The sequence below is a fragment of the Schistocerca piceifrons genome, chromosome 6, assembly GCF_021461385.2.
Source record: "Schistocerca piceifrons isolate TAMUIC-IGC-003096 chromosome 6, iqSchPice1.1, whole genome shotgun sequence".
NCBI lineage: Eukaryota > Metazoa > Arthropoda > Insecta > Orthoptera > Acrididae > Schistocerca > Schistocerca piceifrons.
In genome coordinates this window covers 291,923,277-291,943,849 of record NC_060143.1, presented here as the reverse complement: position 1 = coordinate 291,943,849, position 20,573 = coordinate 291,923,277, and the positions used below count along the sequence as shown (strand labels likewise).

General features: G+C 38.8%; 1 protein-coding gene across 3 annotated transcripts in view; it reads right to left on the bottom strand.

The window, feature by feature from the left end:
* LOC124802488 (integrator complex subunit 8) overlaps positions 1-20,573 on the bottom strand; it is a 195,740-nt gene that overhangs the window by 113,250 nt on the left and 61,917 nt on the right. For all 3 annotated transcript variants that reach the window (XM_047263298.1, XM_047263299.1, XM_047263300.1), the window contains exons 7-8: positions 9,402-9,653; positions 8,049-8,286 (exon numbers count right to left, since the gene is read on the bottom strand). In XM_047263298.1, the coding sequence (XP_047119254.1) occupies positions 8,049-8,286; positions 9,402-9,653 (490 nt within the window). The remainder of the gene's footprint in view (positions 1-8,048; positions 8,287-9,401; positions 9,654-20,573) is intronic.

Below are 20,573 nucleotides of genomic sequence, written 5' to 3'. Positions count from 1 at the left end.
TTTATCTTTGTGCCTGCAAAGCAAGCCTGTGTAGCGCTACATATATTCGACGGCAGAAGTTAGTTGTGGCGGCACCTACCAACATTTTTCAGAACTTCCACTTACTTTGTACTCCATTCTAAGCCACAGGCAGTTTTTTGGATTACAAAAACTGGAAAAAAAGTGCGGCTTAGATTCGAGCAAATACGGTATGTGAACCGAATGATCTGCCACAATCTCTTTGCTGTCTCCTTAGTAGGTCTGCAGAATGCCATTGTAGAGTAGACCAGGAAGTGGGCATCTTTTCCTACGATCCTCTTAAAGTCTATCTTACAATCGAAGGGGTGATGTAATGGCTAATGAGTTCTGCATTTCCTACCATCATTTCTTCTTGTTATCTTTTGTAATATGATGGTATTTTGCTCTCAGCACCCAAAAAACTGAAGGCTTCTCAATTTTTAAAAATGTATTAAATGAATGCAGCATTTTTCCACTGAGGATGTAATTATTTTGACTATTTCTTTATTCCAAAACTAGTTTTGGGTTTTTAACTGTGTTCCCACTTTTTGACAGTTATGTAGTGTGTTTTCTTTATTCAGCTAAACATTTGATAATGGCTCTAAAAGCTGAAACTAGTTGAGGAATGCAGAATAAATATAAATAAATACAACCTAAGTGGGAAAATGCTGCATTCATTTGATGATCTCCACTTGAACCTACACAGTGCCTCACACTCTTCTCTGATTGCAGAGCCATACTCTTTGCTCCAACAGTGGGTAAGCTGCCTTCTAAGTTTTCCTGAAGTCTTTGGCAGGGATGAATCAGTAGCAAAATGGATCACACCAGTGATGTGATCCACCCATTCCTAGATTCAAACATGACCCTGAGGTTGTGGAGTGCCCAGTTTGGCTTGCTGTGCCAGTCTCGGCAACTTTCTTTGAGCCACTGCGCCACGGCTTTGTGTGGGTACTTCAGTGCATCGCATGGAGCACTTCCCACTAAGCAGTGTGTGCACAGGATGATGGAGAGCATAACGAAATACTGATGGCACAGACCAACCCTGTGGCTGTGTTAAAGTGTATGCTCAAGGAGCATTAAAATGGAAAGGGTGGGGGAGTTGCACAATTAGGCTAGTGAGATCCTCTCGGTTGGCTGATTCAGTGAGGGTGGGGAGGGGGAGGGGGTGCAGATAAAAGGAATATATCATCGTCGAACAAGCAATACCACGCAACTGACCTGGGTCAATCTGCAGCACACACACAAAAACACGTGCAGGGAAAGCACTGTTATTGCTTGTTACATATCTCTCCACATTGGTATGCAGTCCTTGAATCAAGGTTTCAGTTGATAAAAATGGACAGTGATTCACAAGACATTCTTTTTGCTGAGAAAAAACTGCTGCACACTTTAAAGTTGTGTATGAAAGTGGAGATTTGTTTCTGACATTGATTGACAGCTGCCAGCCGCTACACCAATCTTCAATTCCTTGCAGGTCTTCCTGCTTTTTACTACAGTCTTCTGGCCTTGCAATCATCCTACTGCAAACAGCATTGTCCTTAAACAGTTTCTTGCAGCTTCCATCATTCCAGTTACATGGTATTAGATTCTTTTGCAGTAACAATTAGTTTACACCCATTTTCACCTTGTTTGAATTACAGTGTGTTCTCTCCTGTTCATTTCACTGAAAAGAATGGAAAAGTTGCCATTCCCACAATAATTGAAGGTATGGCAACTGACAGAAACTAAGAACATTGAAGAAGTCAGGTACGGTGTATTGTTTCATCAACAACAATATAGTAGCCCTATGCTGCACACAGAGCAACATCTTGTAAAATGGTCATGCCAGAGAGACAGAAGGAGTGGTATGAGTTGTTTATGAAGATGACTTCTTCTCCTTTAACTTTCTCCCCACTGAGACTGTTCTTCCTGCAGAGGTTATAATCCTTTAGCAATCGTGACAATAGCCATCATCATTGTAACACTCCATTACGATCAAGTGAGCAAAACTCCAGTCGCTACAATATGACACATAAGAAAGGAGAAACATCTCTTGATCACTGATAATTGTGTGTATCCAGTTGGTTTTCCTGCTCAGCAAATTTTTTCTTCCTTTCTCTAGTTCTATAATTGTTTTTAAACTTGTCTGAACAGCCACCTAATCCTGAAATTATAGCTCCAAAGCATTATCTTCAAAAGTCTGAATCATCTCCTCCAAGTGGCCTGGCTTTAGCAACTGGTAACCACATTATCTAATTGTGTCTTACAAACCGATACTCTTCAATTTAATTGTCTTGACAGTGTATTCACAATGAAATATTGTAGTTCTTAAGCACAAAAACACAGTTTTTTGTCTATATATTTCAACCTCTTGTTTAACACAGTCTATGTTTTGGGTTAGAAGAGCAGTTTCTTCTGAAACAAACCAAGATGTGTGTTCTTGTTCCATATTCTTCAGTTTCAACGTATGAATTTTATGATTATCACCTCATTTATTGCTAGTTTTATACTAAATAAACTCCAATATTTGCTTTTGAAGTTGTGAAGCACACTTGTTGTTGTTGTCGTTGTTGTGGTCTTCAGTCCTAAGACTGGTTTGATGCAGCCTCTATGCTACTCTATAGTTTGCAAGCATCTTCATCTCCAAGTATTTACTGCAACCTAAATACTTCTGAATCTGCGTACTGTATTCATCTGTTGGTTTCCCTCTACAATTTTTACCCTTCACGCTTCCCTCCAGTACTAAATTGGTGATCCCTTGATGCCTCAGAATTTGTCCTACCAGCCGATCCCTTCTTCTAGTCAGGTTATACCACAAATTTCTCTTCTCCCAAATTCTGTTCAGTACCACCTCATTACCTATGTGATCCACCCATCTAATCTTCAGCATTCTTCTGTAGCACCACATTTCAAATGCTTCTATTCTCTTTTTGTCTAAACTATTTATCGTACATGTTTCACTTCCATACATGGCTTCACTCCATACAAATACTTTCAAAAAGGACATCCTGACACTTAAATCCATACTTGATATTAACAAATTTCTCTTCTTTAGAAACACATTTCTTGTCATTGCCAGTCTACATTTTATATTCTCTCTACTTCGACCATCATCAGTTATTTCGCTTCCCAAATAGCAAAACTCATCTACTATTTTAAGTGTCTCACTTCCTTATCTACTGCCCTCACCATCACCGAATTTAATTCGACTACATTCCATTACCTTCATTTTGCTTTTGTTGATGTTCATCCTGTATCCTCCTTTCAAGACACTATCCATTCTGCTCAACTGCTCTTCCAAGTCCTTTGCTGTCTCTGACAGAATTACAATGTCATCACAAAACCTCAAAGTTTCTACTTCTCCTTGGACTTCAATTCATACCCTAAATTTTTCTTTTGTTTCCTTTACCGCTTGCTCAACATAAAGATTGAATAACACTGGTGGTGGCTACACCCCTGTCTCCCTCCCTTCTCCAACAATTCAACCCTTTCGTGCCCCCTGAATCTTATAACTGCCGTCTGGTTTCTGAACAAATTGCAAATAACCTCTCTCTTCCTGTATTTTACCCCTGCCACCTTCAGAATTGAGAGTATTCCAGTCAACATTGTCAACAGCTTTCTCGAAGTCTACAAATGCTATAAATGTAGGTTTGTCTTTCCTTAACCTGTGGGAAGTTTTAGGGTTAGTATTGCCTCATATGTTCCTACATTTCTCTGGAATGCCAACTGATCTTCCCTGTGGTCGATTTCTACCATTTTCTCCATTCTTCTGTAAAGGATTTGTGTTAGTATTTTGCAACCGTGACTTATTAAACTGAGAGTTTAGTAATTTTCACACCTATCACCACGTGCTTTCTTTGGAATTGAAATCATTATATTCTTCTTGAAGTCCAAGGGTATTTCACCTGTCTCATACATCTTGGTCACCAGATGGAAGAGTTTTGTCATGGCTGGATCTCTAAAGGCTACAAGTAGCTCTAATAGAATGTTATCTATTCCCGGTTCCTTGTTTCAACTTAAGTCTTCCAGTGCTTTATCAAATTCTTCACGCAGTATCTTATCTCCCTTCTCATCTTCATGTATGACCTTTTCCATTTCCATAATACTGCCCTCAAGTATGTCTACCCTCTACCCATTCCTTTCACCCTTCTGCTTTCTCTTGTTTGCTTAGGACTTGTTTTCCATCTGAGCTCTTGATATTCATACAAGTGGTTCTCTTTTCTCCAAAGGTCTCTCTAATTTTCCTGCAGGCAGCATCTATCTTACCCCTAGTGAGATGTACTTCTACATCCTTACGTTTGTTATCTAAGCATTCCTGCTTAGCCATTTTGCTCTTCCTGTCAATCTCATTTTTTTGACATTTGTATTCCCTTTCACCTGTTTCAATTACTGCATTTTTATATTTTCTCCTTTAATCAATCAAATTCAATATCACTTCTGTTAGCCCACAATTTCTACTAGCCCTCATCTTCTTACCCACTTGATCCTTTGCTTCCTTCACTATTTCATCTTTGAAAGCTGCCCATTCTTCTTCTACTGTATTCATTTCCCATATTCTTGTCAATTGTTCCTGAATGCTTCATCTGAAACTCTCGACAACCTCTGGTTCTTTCAGATTATCCAAGTCCCATCGCCTTAAATTCCTGCCTTTTTGTAGTTTCTCCAATTTTAATCGGCAGTTCAAAACCAATAAATTGTGGTCTGAGTTCACATCTGCCCCTGGCAATGTCTTACAACTTTCAACCCGGTTCTGAAATCTCTGTCTTACCATTATACAATCAAGGGGCAATGTCTTACAACTTTCAACCCGGTTCTGAAATCTCTGTCTTACCATTATACAATCAATCTGAAACCTTCCAGTGTCTGTCTCCAGGTCTCCTCCACGTACACTACCTCCTTTCATGATTCTTAAACCTAGTTTAAGCTATGATTAAATTATGCTCTGTGCAAAATTCTACAGGCAGCTTACTCTTTCACTCCTTCCCCCCCCCCCAGTCCAAATTCACCTACTACTTTCCCTTCTCTTCCTTTACCTACTATTGAATTCCTGTCCTCCATGACTATTAAATTTTGGTCTCCCATAATTATATGAATAATTTCTTTTATCTCATCATGCTGTTCATAGTAGCTAATATGCATTCCTATTTTTTGTTTACTCATTATTAAACCTACTCCTGCATTACTTCCATTTGATTTTGTGTTTGTTGTTGTTGTTGTTGTCGTCTTCAGTCCTGAGACTGGTTTGATGATGCTCTCCATGCTACTCTATCATGTGCAAGCTTCTTCATCTCCCAGTACCTACTGCAACCTACATCCTTCTGAATCTGCTTAGTGTATTCATCTCTTGGTCTCCCTCTACAATTTTTACCCTCCACGCTGCCCTCCAATGCTAAATTTGTGATCCCTTGATACCTCAGAACATGTCCTACCAACCGGTCACTTCTTCTTGTCAAGTTGTGCCACAAACTCCTCTTCTCCCCAATTCTATTCAATACCTCCTCATTAGTTATGTGATCTACCCATCTAATCCTCAGTATTCTTCTGTAGCACCACATTTCGAAAGCTTCTATTCTCTTCTTGTCCAAATTATTTATCGTCCATGTTTCAGTTCCATACATGGCTACACTCCATACAAATACCTTCAGAAATGACTTCCTGACACTTAAATCAATACTGGATGTTAACAAATTTCTCTTCTTCAGAAACACTTTCCTTGCCATTGCCAGTCTACATTTTATATCCTCTCTACTTCGACCATCATCAGTTATTTTGCTCCTCAAATAGCAAAACTGCTTTACTACTTTAAGTGTCTCATATCCTAATCTAATTCCCTCAGCATCACCCGACTTAATTCAACTACATTCCATTATCCTCGTTTTGCTTTTGTTGATGTTCATCTTATATCCCCCTTTCAAGACACTGTCCATTCCGTTCAACTGCTCTTCAAAGTCCTTGCTGTCTTTGGCAGAATTACAATGTCATCGGCAAACCTCAAAGTTTTTATTTCTTCTCCACGGATTTTAATACCTACTCCGAATTTTTCTTCTGTTTCCTTTACTGTTTGCTCAATATACAGATTGAATAACATTGGGGAGAGGTTTACCCCTGAGGACGACATCATCATTTAACCATACAGCAGAGCTGGATGCCCTTGGGAAAAATTATGGCTGTAGTTTCCCCTTGCCTTTAGCCATTCGCAGTACCAGCACAGCAAGGTCATTTCGGTTGATGTTACAAGGCCAGATCAGTCAATTATCCAGACTGCTGCCCATGCAACTACTGAAAAGGCTGCTCCCTCTCTTCAGGAACCACATGTTCGTCTGGCCTCTCAACAGATACCCCCCCCCCCCCCCAATTATGTTTACGTGCACCGACGGTATGGCTATCTGTATCGCTGAGGCAGGCAAGCCTCCCCACCAATGGAAAGGTCCATGGTTCACATTTGACAACTTTAATTTTAAGCAGGACATAGAGCTTGAGGAGTAGCCATATTTAGTCCAGTATTACTGATTTGTTTCCATGTAGTTATTTAGTTTCATTTTTCATCATTTTTACAACAAAGATTTCACAATGATTGGCTTACAGTTGATAATTATCCCTATCCAGGAATTCTGCACAGGACCTGTGTCACAACATACTGATCAATTAATACATTCACTAAGTCAGACCTGATACAGAACTGATTTGTGAAGGTATTTGGGGAAAATGTACCTCCAATGTTTTCATAGGACTTAACATAAGCCAAATAATGAAAAAAATTAAGAAGTGAAACAGAAATGACTCTAACACTCGAGAAAATATTTCATTTCCAGAAAGGCACTAAATATCCATTTGCACATCTACATCATTACTCTGCAATTCACACTCAAATACTGGGTAGCAGTGGTACACAACCACATCACATTATTTAGTTACTGTTCCACTCTTGAATAGCATGTGGGAAAAATGAACAAACAAATCTTTTCTTTAGAGTCTGATTTCTACTATTTCATCACTATGGTCATTTCTCCCTAGTGGGTAGGAGTCAAAAGCATATTTTGGCATTTGGAGGAGGAAGTTGGTGATTGAAATCTTGTGAAAATATCTCGCCACAACGAAAAATGGTTTTGTTTTAATGACTGCCACAGACAACTTGTTTATCAGATTTACAACACTCTCACTCCTATTGCACGATAATACAAAACAAGCTTCCCTACTCTGAACTTTATTGATGTCCTCATCAATCCTATCTGGTGAGGATTCTCTACCATCAGCAATACTCCAGAAGAGAGCACACAGGCACAAGCCACAATGCAGGCAATCTCATTAGCAGATGTCTTGTACCTTCTACGTGTTTTGCCAAAAAAATCACTTTCTTCAGTTTGACTTCTCCACAAAATTCTTTATGTAATGGTTCCAATTTAAGTTGTTATGTTGTCACAAGAGAAGCATGAAGACAGAAACATTACTAATTGTGATATTATAGCTGTGTAGATAAGAAAATTTACTCATCAAGAGGTGGCCGGAGAACATACATATAAAGGTTAAAGAAATGTGCAAGCTTACGATGCCAGTGGCTTCTTCTTCTGGCAGAAGGGTTGAAGGGAAAGGAAGAGAGATAAAGGAAAAGGACTGGCAACGGTTAGGAAATGGGGAAAGTTTGGAAAAGTCACCCACGAACCCACGTCAGGGGATACGTAACGGATGGGATTAGAAGGAGACACCACAACATAAAAACAAATGACATACTAGTGAGAAACTGCGCAACAGTCTGCAAAGTAAAATATAGCAGGGAACAATTACATTAAAAAAATCAATTTTTACGTATCCAAAGTACAATGATATGTGGTAAACTTACTAAGTGGAAAAAATTAACTTCATAAGGAGTTTTTACAGTTTTACAGCTGAATTGTATTACATAAATCTCACAAAAAAGATTGTCTGAGATACATGGGCAACTCTAATATAGGCATTTTATGTAAATAAATAAACAGACTTATTACAATATTCAAGTGCTAATATGAATTCTATTCTAGCCAATTACATTAATTTTTAATTATCCCTGTGAAGACATGGACCCATGGTAAACTTACTCTGTGATGCAACAGGAACATTCCAGTTGGTGTTAAGAAGTAATTCTGGGATAGTGACTCCCTCAGAATCATCTTTCTTTAATTCTGATTTCGCAAACAAAATGGAGAGATCTGGAGAGTTCAGTACAAGTTCCTTCAGCAGAGGTCCTCTGTCACTCTGGGTGATCAGGTGCAAGATAAATAGTTTTACACGATGACATTCATCTGGTCCCAAACTTCCCATTACTGCCTTTAAAGCCTGGAGAAAAAAAAAAGTAGTTATGTAACATTCAGAAGTATCATGTACATAATTTTGAAATTAAATCCCTACTCACTCACAGTAAACATATTTCTATCACTTTAGCACGCATGCACGCGCACATGTGTGCGCTCGCTCACACACACACACACACACACACACACACACACACACACACACACACACACACAGAGAGAGAGAGAGAGAGAGAGAGAGAGAGAGAGAGAGATTAACATATTTTTGACAGTAATGTTCTTGGTTTTAGTTACCTGCTTTATTAGCATACTGCAGAATATTTAATGATCCAAAGAAGAATAAAGAATATATGTTTCAATCACAGCTGCTATCACTAAACGGAGGGGACTGCATTCCAAATGAGTTATTTTGTGCTCGTGTCTAAAATTTTGGCATATAGTACAAATAATCTAAATTACCTGTAAGTGGCCTGGAAGCACAGAAACATCCGGATCAGTAGTGGTTAATGAAACAACTTGCAAACAACAAAAAACCATGGGATTATCAACATGAAATAATGTCTTCAGGTTACATTATTACTTATTACTTGCACAGTTACCCACTGCAAGATTCCACAAACATATTACACGAAAAAAACAAGAACTTGTGATACCCAAATGAAGTCATCATGAACAGCATATGTAAGGGTGTTATTGATTATCAATCTTCAATTAATTTTTTTTTATTTTTAATTTTTTATGTAATAGTCAAAGTTATTACTCATTCTTCATCTGGTTGTATGGACCTCCTGTCTTGTTTGACATATCATTCTCTTTAATCAGTCAAGCCATTTGTCTTTCTTGGTTTCCAGTTCTTCTGTATGATTACAAATCACCTCTTATCTAAAACCTCACAATATAACCTAATCCTGCACCTCAACATGTACAGTCTTTCTGCAGTAATCTTCACCACAGTCAAGCTACAGTCATACATACTTTTCCATTAACACAGCTTGATCTTTGGGGACTACATATAAAATATGGAACATTTTTACACAAATTCCATTCCTTGCCAATGATTCAGATATATTCAGAAGAATCTTCTTGTAAGTCTGAATGACATTAAATATTAAAATGCAGAAAGTGAATGCAAATACTTACAGAAATCAGCATATCAGCTGCTTTGTCTGCAGTCGCAGGATTTTTGAGGACCTGAATATACTCTGTGCACTGTGGTTCTCCTCCAATCACTTTCCTCACAACATTAAGTGTTTGAACTTGCAGAAGTAAGTCACGTGCTACTGTGAATTTCCCACTTGAAAGTGCACCTTGAATGTCAAGTTCTAAAGTGGCTCTATACACTAGAGGAATTTCACGTCTAACATTATCAGCCTGAAGAATGGAGACAATACCCTGCAAAGCAAGCACACAAAGTTCAGATATCTATCTCAAGTGTACACTATAAAAGAACACGAAAGGTGACACAGGTCCACACTTTTAGTGTGTTGACCTGCATCTCAATGAATGATTTAGAAACAAGTTTATTTCTTTAACTACAATAAAAATGCACTACATAGACATTGTGGCTTGATCACTAATAGGTATGGGTCTGACTACAAATCCCAAAGTCTGGGGTTCAGTCTTCAGTTCTAGGATTTTTTCTTTCATTTACTGCCTCTTTCACCTCTGACAATGACATGTTAATGTTAAAAATGCCAAGGTGCACTGGAATTGGGGTCTACATTAAGCTGTAGATCTCCCTACAACTGGTGGGATAAATCAGTTCAGAGATTCAAAAAAGGCAAGTTGATGCCCCACCTCATATGATCATGTCTAGTAAACCACCGCAGCGTTTAACCAATCTTGGTTGAGGATAGCTTTATTTAGTTACAGTAAAAGACAAAAAGGCAATGGCCGAACCATAATACAAATAAAAACACAAAAATATAAATTACTTTGTTGCAAAAGGTGTAGAAGATTTTCTGTGACTGTATTACTGGTGCTGTATGTGGTGTACAATAGAACTGTAGCCAAACTCCAACTTTATAAAGCGGATGTGCAGTGGTACTGGATGCAGAAGAACAAGAATTATATAACATATTAATACTAACTATATGACAGCTCTCATATTTGTAATGTTGGTAAGTAGATACTAACTGCGACAATGCAACAATGAGAAATCATTACAAATAACCATCCATGAATTCCAACTGCCAGCTACGAAGTGCAACCTTAGTATTTCACCCCACAAAAATCAGGCACAGCATTTCGAAGACTGAAACTTATTACGTGACTGACAGAAACTGAAAGAAAAAGTGTTAATTCATTCAAGTTCTAAGGGCACATCTTACCTTTCTCAATTTATTCCACTGATCTATTATTGTGTGATAGTGTGTGTACCGTATTTACTCGAATCTAAGCTGCACTCGAATCTAAGCTGCACTCGAATCTAAGCCGCACCTGAAAAATGAGACTCGAAATCAAGGAAAAAAAAATTTCCCGAATCTAAGCCGCACCTGAAATTTGAGACTCGAAATTCAAGGGAGAGAAAAGTTTTAGGCCGCACCTCCAAATCGAAACAAAGTTGGTCCATTGTAATATGAGACACAATTTAGGTCGAATGAATGACGATACAGCTACAGTAGTTTGGTTCGAGTCGTAAGCTTAGCAGTTAAGCTTTACCACGTAGCCATTGCTATGCGTCAGGCGCTCCATCCGTATTTATACGGATACCCTTCCTTTTTCACGTGCTTCGTCTGGTTTGAATCGATTGCTTATTTTGCTGATAAATGCCGTTTTCTTTGTTATAGGTGTTTGCGTCACCCTTAAGCTGAAAACGCATTACTGCACTGTGTCAAAAAAAAGAGAGAGAGAGAGAGAGAGAGAGAGAGAGAGAGAGAGAGAGAGAGAGAGGAATCGTCTCATTAGTGAAACAATGGCAAGAGACTGCTATTTGTTGTTACTTACACTGCTGCTTTCTTTGATAATGATCAACAAGAATCAAATAATAGACTGCGTATGATAGAACATGTTCTGAACGAGAGTTAGGGGAAAATTTTTCTCCGTTTGAAAATCTTTGCGGCCGCTTCTTTATTACATCAAATTCTGCACAGAAATTAGAGTCATCTTAGATTTAAAAATCTAGTCACTTGCCGTGCTTCATTTCTGACTGTATCACTATTAGGCATAAGAATAATACGAATATAAACATGACACGATACGTATATTCTTCCGCGTTTGCTGTTGTCTCACTCTAGTTTCGTAGTTTATTAGGCAGACAGGATTTAAAGGAGATAGCAGCAAACACGAAAGAACACATGGCAAAATGTTTATATTCGTATTATTCTTATGGTGAAGAGAATACTGTATGTGATTCAAATTTCATCAGGTTCCTATTAGCAACCATCTCTTCTCACAGATAGGAAAAAATTCAGAACGTAGAGTTGGCCATATTGACAAACATCCCAAACAGTCTTGCCAGTCAGATTTTCGTAGTACACTGAAATTGTGCTACATTCGAAGATGAACAATACGGAATTTGTATTTACTTCGTTGGATAATGTATGAAAATGCAGTGGTCAAAACTCGCGGCGGAGAAAAAAAGCTCGTCTTCCACTTTTTTTAAAAAAATTTATTTACTGACGCAGAGGTTTTGGCGCCAGTATTTATCTTTATGCCTACAAAGCATGCCTGCATAGCGCTACATATATTCGACGGCAGAAGTTAGTTGTGGCGGCACGTACGAACATTTTTCATAACTTCCGCTTGCTTTGCACTCGATTCTAGGCCGCAGGCGGTTTTTTGGATTACGAAAACCGGAAAAAAAGTGTGGCTTAGATTCGAGTAAATACGGTACGTGGAATGAATGAAAACATTTAAATCACTATCATGTTCATATTACTAATAATGAAATGTTTAGGTTATACAAACAAATTTCTGATATTATCCAAACATAGAGTTTGATTTATAGCACAAAGACAATTTTCATGACTTGCTGTACACTAATAATTTGATTATACAGGTTAATTCAGCAACAAGTTACATTGAAACAGGAAAGCACATAAAGATCCAAGAAATAATAATGTCTGTCACTATTAAAGAATTCATATAGAGAACTTAAACTTTTGGTTTACTTTTAAATAATCAATTATCACCTTGATGGGAATTAATATTACTTGGAAGTGAGATGAAGATTTGTTTTCCTTTTTTTCTACAGTTTGATTAAAATTACTTGAGAGTTGGCATCTGTCACTTGCCGCTGCAGTGTTACCACACCTGCTGTCAGCTACTGTTCAGTTATAGGCAACACACAAACATAGCAGGTCCCTTCACACATCCTGTTAATGTCTAATGTGGAGCCACACTGGAAGCGACTGCTGAGAGATACAATGGAAATGGGAGACACTCTATCGACAGCCGATTCTGAGTGACCAATGACTGAACTGCGGTAGCCGATGGGTATTGTAGCCTTGAATTTAATCTCGTGTCCTAATCTAACCACAAGCTCATGAGGTGCAATTTATCCCAAAAAACAGCAATCAGTGGCGGAACTAAAATCACGAGCACTTTGTTCATGGTGTTTAAGGCTAACCTGTACCAGGAAACCCAAGGCAGAAAAATTTGATAATATACATAGCCATCTTTCGCAGCAAATTTCAGTTTTAGCGGTAAAAGCAAATGTTCATTTCTCCCTGTCATAGGTTATCTGAAACTATCCTCACACTCGTTACACAGGATGGCACATTAGCAACCAATGAGCAGTCCTGGTCAGCATTTGGTTGCAGATTATATGTGACACAAGCAGATTCCAAGCTAAAAAAGAATTATAGGAAGAAAAATAAGAGCAAATAAAAAAAGTAGATATGATGACAAAAATGATGTGGCAAGTGTTAGAAACAAAAAAAATTATATTTAAACCAATCAAATGAATAAAAATGATTATTAAAGTATTTGATTAGACTTAGAAAAATAAAAAAAATTGCTACATTTGACAAAATTTGAACCTTTCACCTTTTACATGTAAAGGTTTAAATGCTAGCCGCTACCCTATGCTGTTACAACTACTTAGACTTAGAAAAATAAAAAAAAATTGCTACATTTGACAAGATTTGAACCTTTCACCTTCTACATGTAAAGTTTAAATGCTAGCCGCTACCCTATGCTGTTACACTGCTACAGGTTGTTGAACTTATGAATCTGCTGTCCCAGTAAAATGATTAACAGCCTTCAAAAGTTCAGTTTCACAGAATGTTGTACAAAGATTATGTAACGTAAGGTGATCTTTGTGATTATAAATCTATATAAATGACACTGAATCTGGTCTTGTGCAAAGGATCCAGTAGTATTTGGTTAGTGCTGTGTATGAAGCATGTGTATGTGTGTATATCATTTGCATAATTGTGTGTGTGTGTGTGTGTGTGTGTGTGTGTGTGTGTGTGTGTGGGTGGTTATCATACGTGATGACATACAAAATAAAAGGGCCACATCCAGGATTTGGGATCCTAAGACATCACAAAGAAAGCTGAACAGGGTGTTCAAAGTGAACTAATTGTGGTAGACTGCCAACAGCGAATGGCTCGAGCATGACGTTAAGCACTCTGACTGGAGGAAGCCAGTTATAACGCATGAATTGTCTACTATCAAGTGATTTTAATCAAACTATCGTATACTTTATAGCTTTTTGTACCAAACACAAATTCTTCATGTCACAGAGCATGTTCCTTGTTGTATTATTATGCTGGTATGATTCACTCGTTTCATATTAAGCAGGACTGTGAAGCATAACTGTCATAATTTAAAAGAGAGATTATGAGCTAGCAGTTAATGTCCCTATCAGCTTAAAAAGATTATGGCATAAGTTCTTGGAGGTACTCCACAAACAGATCTGACAAATTTTTTCTGAATGGTAAGGACTTTTTCAATTGCGGTGGACTGTCCCTGATGATGATGCCAGAGCACATCAGTAAAAGGAAGTAGCCAAAATGAGAGGTACTGAATAGAATTGGGGAGAAAAGAAATGTGTGGCACAACCTTTCAAGAAGAAGGGACAGTTGGTTGAACACATTTGGAGACATCAAAGGATCACCAATTTAATATTGGAGGGAAGTGTATAGAGTAAAAATTGCAGGGAGAACAAGAGATGAATACAGTAAGAAGATTCAGAAGGATATAGGTTGCAATAGTTATTCGGAGATGATGAGGCTTGCACAGGATAGAGTAGCATGGAGAGCTGCATCAAACCATTACAACAACATTAGTCCGGTGTGTCACTGATGTTCCCTCCATCTCTCCTCAACTATTCTGATAGTGTGTCCCACGTGAGAAATGACTCATGCTACATTCGCATAGAATGCAATAGACACCTAGGTTTTGGTCACCTAGATCATAACACTGCAAAGAATATTTTTTTTTAATTTAATTTGAAGGGAGTGACATAAACTTGATGCCACATTTCCGTGAGAATACTAAGTCGTTCGCATATCGTGATTGGCGGGGGGGGGGGGGGGGGGGGGGGGGGGGGGCCATGTGCAATAATTTACTGTGCATGTGGGGGAATTTTCAGTTTCAGATCTAACTGTATTTATTATTTATCATATTTATTTGTGAGATTCATTATTTAGCATGATGCCTAATGAGAATGTGAACTTACATTAATTACTTTTGTCTCAGTTACATCAGATGACACAGTTCATGGCTGCTCTTCAAACACTACTGCTTAGAAAAGAGGAACAAAGGAACAAAATCACTGTGCCACCTTTTGTAGTTACGACAAGAAGGTAGAAGACTGGATAAGCTACCTTCAGCAACTGCAGCTTACAGTATCAAAGGTGAGGATTGTCGATTATTTTTTCCAAGCTGAGTTGTCAAACATTTTCCTGAACCTCAGCCAGACAAGGGCACTTATGAACATAACATCTCTAACCAGATTACTATGACAGCCAAATTAATGTTGCTGTTGCTTGATTCAAATTCTATGGATGTACCAAATGACCACAGAAAACCTACAAGGAATGGCTTACTGAGCTATGTGGCCTTACTATAAATTGCAAATCTTGACTGTTCAGCTGGAAAATCATTTTCTGATGAAATGCAACATGACGCAACTGCTCAGAAAATTCTTGATGAAAGACTCCTTTCTAAAATATTGTAGCACTGAAATCCAACCCCATCACATCGTGCAAATTCTCGAACCAGGGGGAAACTTGTGATTCAGCAAACGCTGACATGCCATGTCCTGTAATTGCAATTACTGACAAAGTGCCACGCCAAACAGCTGCCAGCAAGTGTGGCCAGCCACACTCTTGCAGGCTGGCACAAGGTACAGTGTTCTCATAAACAAGATATGTGCTAGCACAAGCACAAACAGTCATTACATCCATCGGGCCGGAAATAACGTCATATCATGCCCACAATACTTTGTCCGCCATGGATGTAAACTTTGTCCTCATCAAGATGCTGTACTTTTTTTTCCTGTAACAAATCTGATCATGTACAGCAAGTTTGCTCTCAAAAGTTACACTCGTAAAAGCATTCAGCACAAAAAACAGCAAGTAGTACGCATGGATGTAAATATTATTAATGCCAAGTTGAGGCAGGCGTTGTAAATCTGCACCTGTATGTACTTTTTTAATAAAGCAAAACCTGTTTCATAAAATTTCGGGTGTGCAGCTGCATAAATTCAGCTTCTTCTTCTAATATTTCGGCTGAATACTGTCCAGCCATCTTCATAGTGAGCCAAGGTGACTAACGCTCCAGCACTTGCTCTGGCCACATACACAGTGGTTTGGTCCTTGAGCGGTATTCAGCCAAAATATTAGAAGAAGAAGAAGCTGAATTTATGCGGCTGTACACCCAAAATTTTATGGAACAGTTTTTACGTCACGAAAACATGAAGATGCACATAAAGCAAAACCTGTCCACAGCCGATCAAAATTTACTAGAATTTCAACTGAATTGTTCATTTCCCTGATGACTGATCAGTGCGACTGGACATAGAGATGCACCTCTTGCGTTACTGAATCACAATACTTACAAATTATTTGGCAGTCCACCATTTCTTCCTTCAAATTTGTGTGTGATGGCTTATTGGGGTGCTAAACTTGACATTTTAATAATGTGTCTTAAATACTACTTATAAGAATACTACAAAAATCAATGCCATTTACTGTCCTTCCAGTAGTTTGGAGTCAGAACACTTTTGGTTTGTATGCTTTTGATCTCTCTGGTCTGAAAACTCAGGGCAATGTGCTGCACCTGCCATCTCACACATCTTTTCCTGATGTTAATGCCTATGTGATGAATTTCAAATTTTGTTTGATGAATCTCTATGGCTTTTGTCAACTCATTCAACATGGGTGACCAACTAACATACTGGAGATCATGGATGCTGTCATTCACTGTTACTTTCTGTAATGTCAGGCATTCTCAATACAGCAAGGTGTTATTCTGGTTCACTCATCAAATGGATATACTTGAGTCCTAGTTCCTCACAAATGTCAAGCTTCTGTCCTATGTCAGCTCTACATGGGGCATTGGTGTCTGGTCAAGCTCAAACAGCTTGCTCATCGACACTGTACTGTTTTGGACTTGATAAGCAGATTGAACGCATCACTGTGCACTGTTGTGTGTGTTCGGAGAATTCTGCAGTGCCTCGGCATCGGTATTTCAATTGGTCTCATTCTACTGTTCCATCGATACGTCTTCATATTGACTTTTGTGGACCATTCTGGAATACGAGATGGCTGACTGTAGTGGAAGCATACAGTTCACTTCCATTCTGCATTCCTATGCACTCTACATCATCAACGAGCACCATTCATGCATTGGAGGCTATTTGCTGTTTAGAGGGATTACCAAAAGTGACAGTTTCTGACAATGGAGCTTGGTTTGTTTCTACAGAACTTTGCCAGTTTTGTTCCTTCAATGGAATCAAGCATTTGACTACAGTATCTTTTTCACCACAAAGCAATGGGGAAACCGAATGCTTCGTAAGAATATTTAAGATAAAGATGACAAAGCTCTGCCGAGAATGTTACACAGTGAATGCTCTTCTCTTGTTCCTCAGTTCTTATCACTCTCTGCCTTCTAATGGCAGGTCTCTAGCAGAGCTTCTACAAGGACATCCTCATGGTACTATTTTGAGCTTATTGCATCCTCAAACTGTGCCATCTCCTCAGCAATTTCACACAAAGCTCACAGTGTCTGACAAAGTATACTTCCACATATACAATTAGCAACATGCCTGGGAGCCACGCACTGTAGTCACCATTCATGGTCAGGCATATTACGATGCCACGTCAGCTTCTGGTCACATCTGTCATTAGCACCAGAATGAATGGAGGCTCCACTCTTATGATGATTATGATGCTTCTGCCACAAGATTTCCCTCCACAGCTGCCAACCTATGGGCATCATGTGTGGATAGCAACTGGTCGATGCCACGTTAAATACCAGAGCTCTGATCTATGGTGGACAGTTCTCTTCAGTGTGCCGAGTCGCATATAGTCTCCAACTAATGCTGAGTCTACAGGCTGCAGTATTCGTCCATAGTCTCCGAGACTTACCGTATTTACTCGAATGTAAGCCACACTCGAATCTAAGCCGCACCTGAAAAATGAGACTCGAAATCAAGGAAAAAAAGTTTTCCCGAATCTAAGCCGCACCTGAAATTTGGGACTCGAAATTCAAGGGAGAGAAAAGTTTTAGGCCGCACCTCCAAATCGAAACAAAGTTGGTCCATTGTAATATGAGACACAATTTAGGTCGAATGAATGACGATACAGCTACAGTAGTTTTATTTGAGTCGTAAGCTTAGCAGTTAAGCTTTACCAGGCAGCCATTGCTATGCATCAGGCGCTCCGTCCGTATTTATACGGTTACCCTTCCTTTTTCACATGCTTCGTCTGGTTTGAATTGATTGCTTATTTTTCTTTGATCTGATAAGTGCTGTTCTCTTTGTTATAGGTGTTTACATCACACTAAGCTGAAAATGCGTTACTGTACTGTGTCATGCATTGTTTGTCGCATTCTGATAATGTGTGTTTACGACCTGTCACCGCTCGCGGCATGGCTTGCCTTAAAAAAAAAAAGAGAGAGAGACAGAGAGAGAGAGAGAGAGAGAGAGAGAGAGAGAGAGAGAGACAGAGAGAGAGAGAGGAATTGTCTCATTAGCGAAACAATGGCAAGAGACTGCTATTTGTTGTTACTTACACTGCTGATTTCTTTGATAATGATCAACAAGAACCAAATAATAGACTGCGTTTGATAGAAGATGTTCTGAACAAGAGTTTAGCTAAAATTTTTCGCCGTTTGAAAAACCTTGTAGACACTTCTTAAGTACATTATACTCTGCACAGAAATTAGAGTCATCTTAGATTTAAAAATCTAGTCAATTGTCGTGCTTTATTTCTGATATGTATATTCTTCCGCATTTGCTGTTGTCTCACACTAGTTTCGTAGTTTATTAGGCAGACAGGATTTAAATGAGATAGCAGCAAACACGAAAGAATACATGGCAAAATGTTTATATTCGTCTTATTCCTATGGTGAAGAGAATACCGCATGTGATTCACAATTCATAAAAGTTCCTATTAGCAACCATCTCTTCTCACAGGAGCGAAAAAATTCAGAACGTAGAGTTGTCCATATTGACAAACATCCCAAACAGTCTCGCCAGTCGGATTTTTGTAGTACATTGAAATGCTACTACATTCGAAGATGAACAATATGGAATTTGTATTTGCTTCGTTGGATAATGTATGAAAATGCAGTGGTCGAAACTCGGGGCGGAGAAAAAAGCTCGTCTTCCACCTTTTTTTAAAATTTATTTACTGACTCACAGGTTTTGACGCCAGTATTTATCTTTGTGCCTGCAAAGCATGCCTGTGTAGCGTTACATATATTTGACAGCAGAAGTTAGTTGTGGCGATACCTACCAACATTTTTCAGAAATTCCGCTTACTTTGCACTCGATTCTAAGCCACAGATGGTTTTTTGGATTACAAAAACCGGAAAAAAAGTGCGGCTTAGATTCGAGTAAATACGGTAGGCTCCATAGGCATCATAGGCCAGCTCTGGACTCTACAGAAGCATTATTCAGAGGCACACTCACACGACTTTAATATTTTAGAGGGCTTGTAGTCATTTCAAATTGAGCTGAACATTTCACAAGAAGCAGCATCATTTAAGTTGAGTATTTCTTCGTATTTAATAAATATCATTTTATTACTAACTGCCAGAAACCTTTCTGACCGAAGATAACCTATGCCATTCTCCTGCATTCCCAACAGTCCCAACCGTCTTACGGGTTGTATGCAGTTGAATGTTGGCACGCTGTAGAAATACTCCTAAACTATGAAGTCCTCATTGTTTACTCCTGATTGCACACCAAAGTTGATTTTTCAGCATGTAACTTTCCTACCCATGTAATGATCTAAAATTTACCATTTGCACCCCAGAAGAGAATGAGTACAACTTTTCCAGAAGACGGTTGAGCATGGAATTTTTTTGGTTTTGGCAATGAGCTGTGGCACCATTCAGTGCTTGACCTTTTTTCTGGTTGGTGATAGTGGACCCAAGTCTCATTGCGTGTAACAGGGTTTCCCAGAAAAGCATCACATTTGATGTGGAAATGATGCAAAAGTTCTTCACAGGCATCAGCATGATGGTCTTTCAATTCAGCAGTCAACTGACTTGGCACCTATCCTGTAGACACTTTACTAAAGTGCAGTGTATTGTGAACAATATTCTGTGCTGAACCAATACTAATCTTCAAACTTATAGCTTTTTCATTCAGAGTTCTGCAACTGTTCTCCTTCACACGCTCCTCCGCTAATGCAATGTTCTCGTCCATCACTACCCAGTAAGCCTGCCCTGTTCTTGGGGCATCCTCCACAGAAGTTACACTGCTTTTGAACTTCCTACACCCGTTGTTCACTTTCTGCAATGGCAAACACAAATCACCATGTGCTGTCATTCTGTGATGAATTTTAATTGGTCTGACACCCCCGCTATACAAAAAATGCATCACAGACCACTGCTCAAGAGCAGGGCATGCTGACAGCAGGAAGGTTAGTTTATCTTGTTGTGGATGCTGCTCCCTTCTCCTGTGTTGTAGTATTGCTCTGCTACCTGTTGGTCACTTTCTGAACCTCAAGGAACACTACTGCCACCTACCAATTCGTCACACAACTTTACAAAATGTTGTTGAACTTTCAAGGTTTTCATTTGAATCACCCCCTCATATAAACACTGTAACCCACGTATTCTTCCATCCTCCTCTTAACTGATACATCAATGAAAGGGTTGGCCCTCTTTTTCAAGTTATTTTATGTT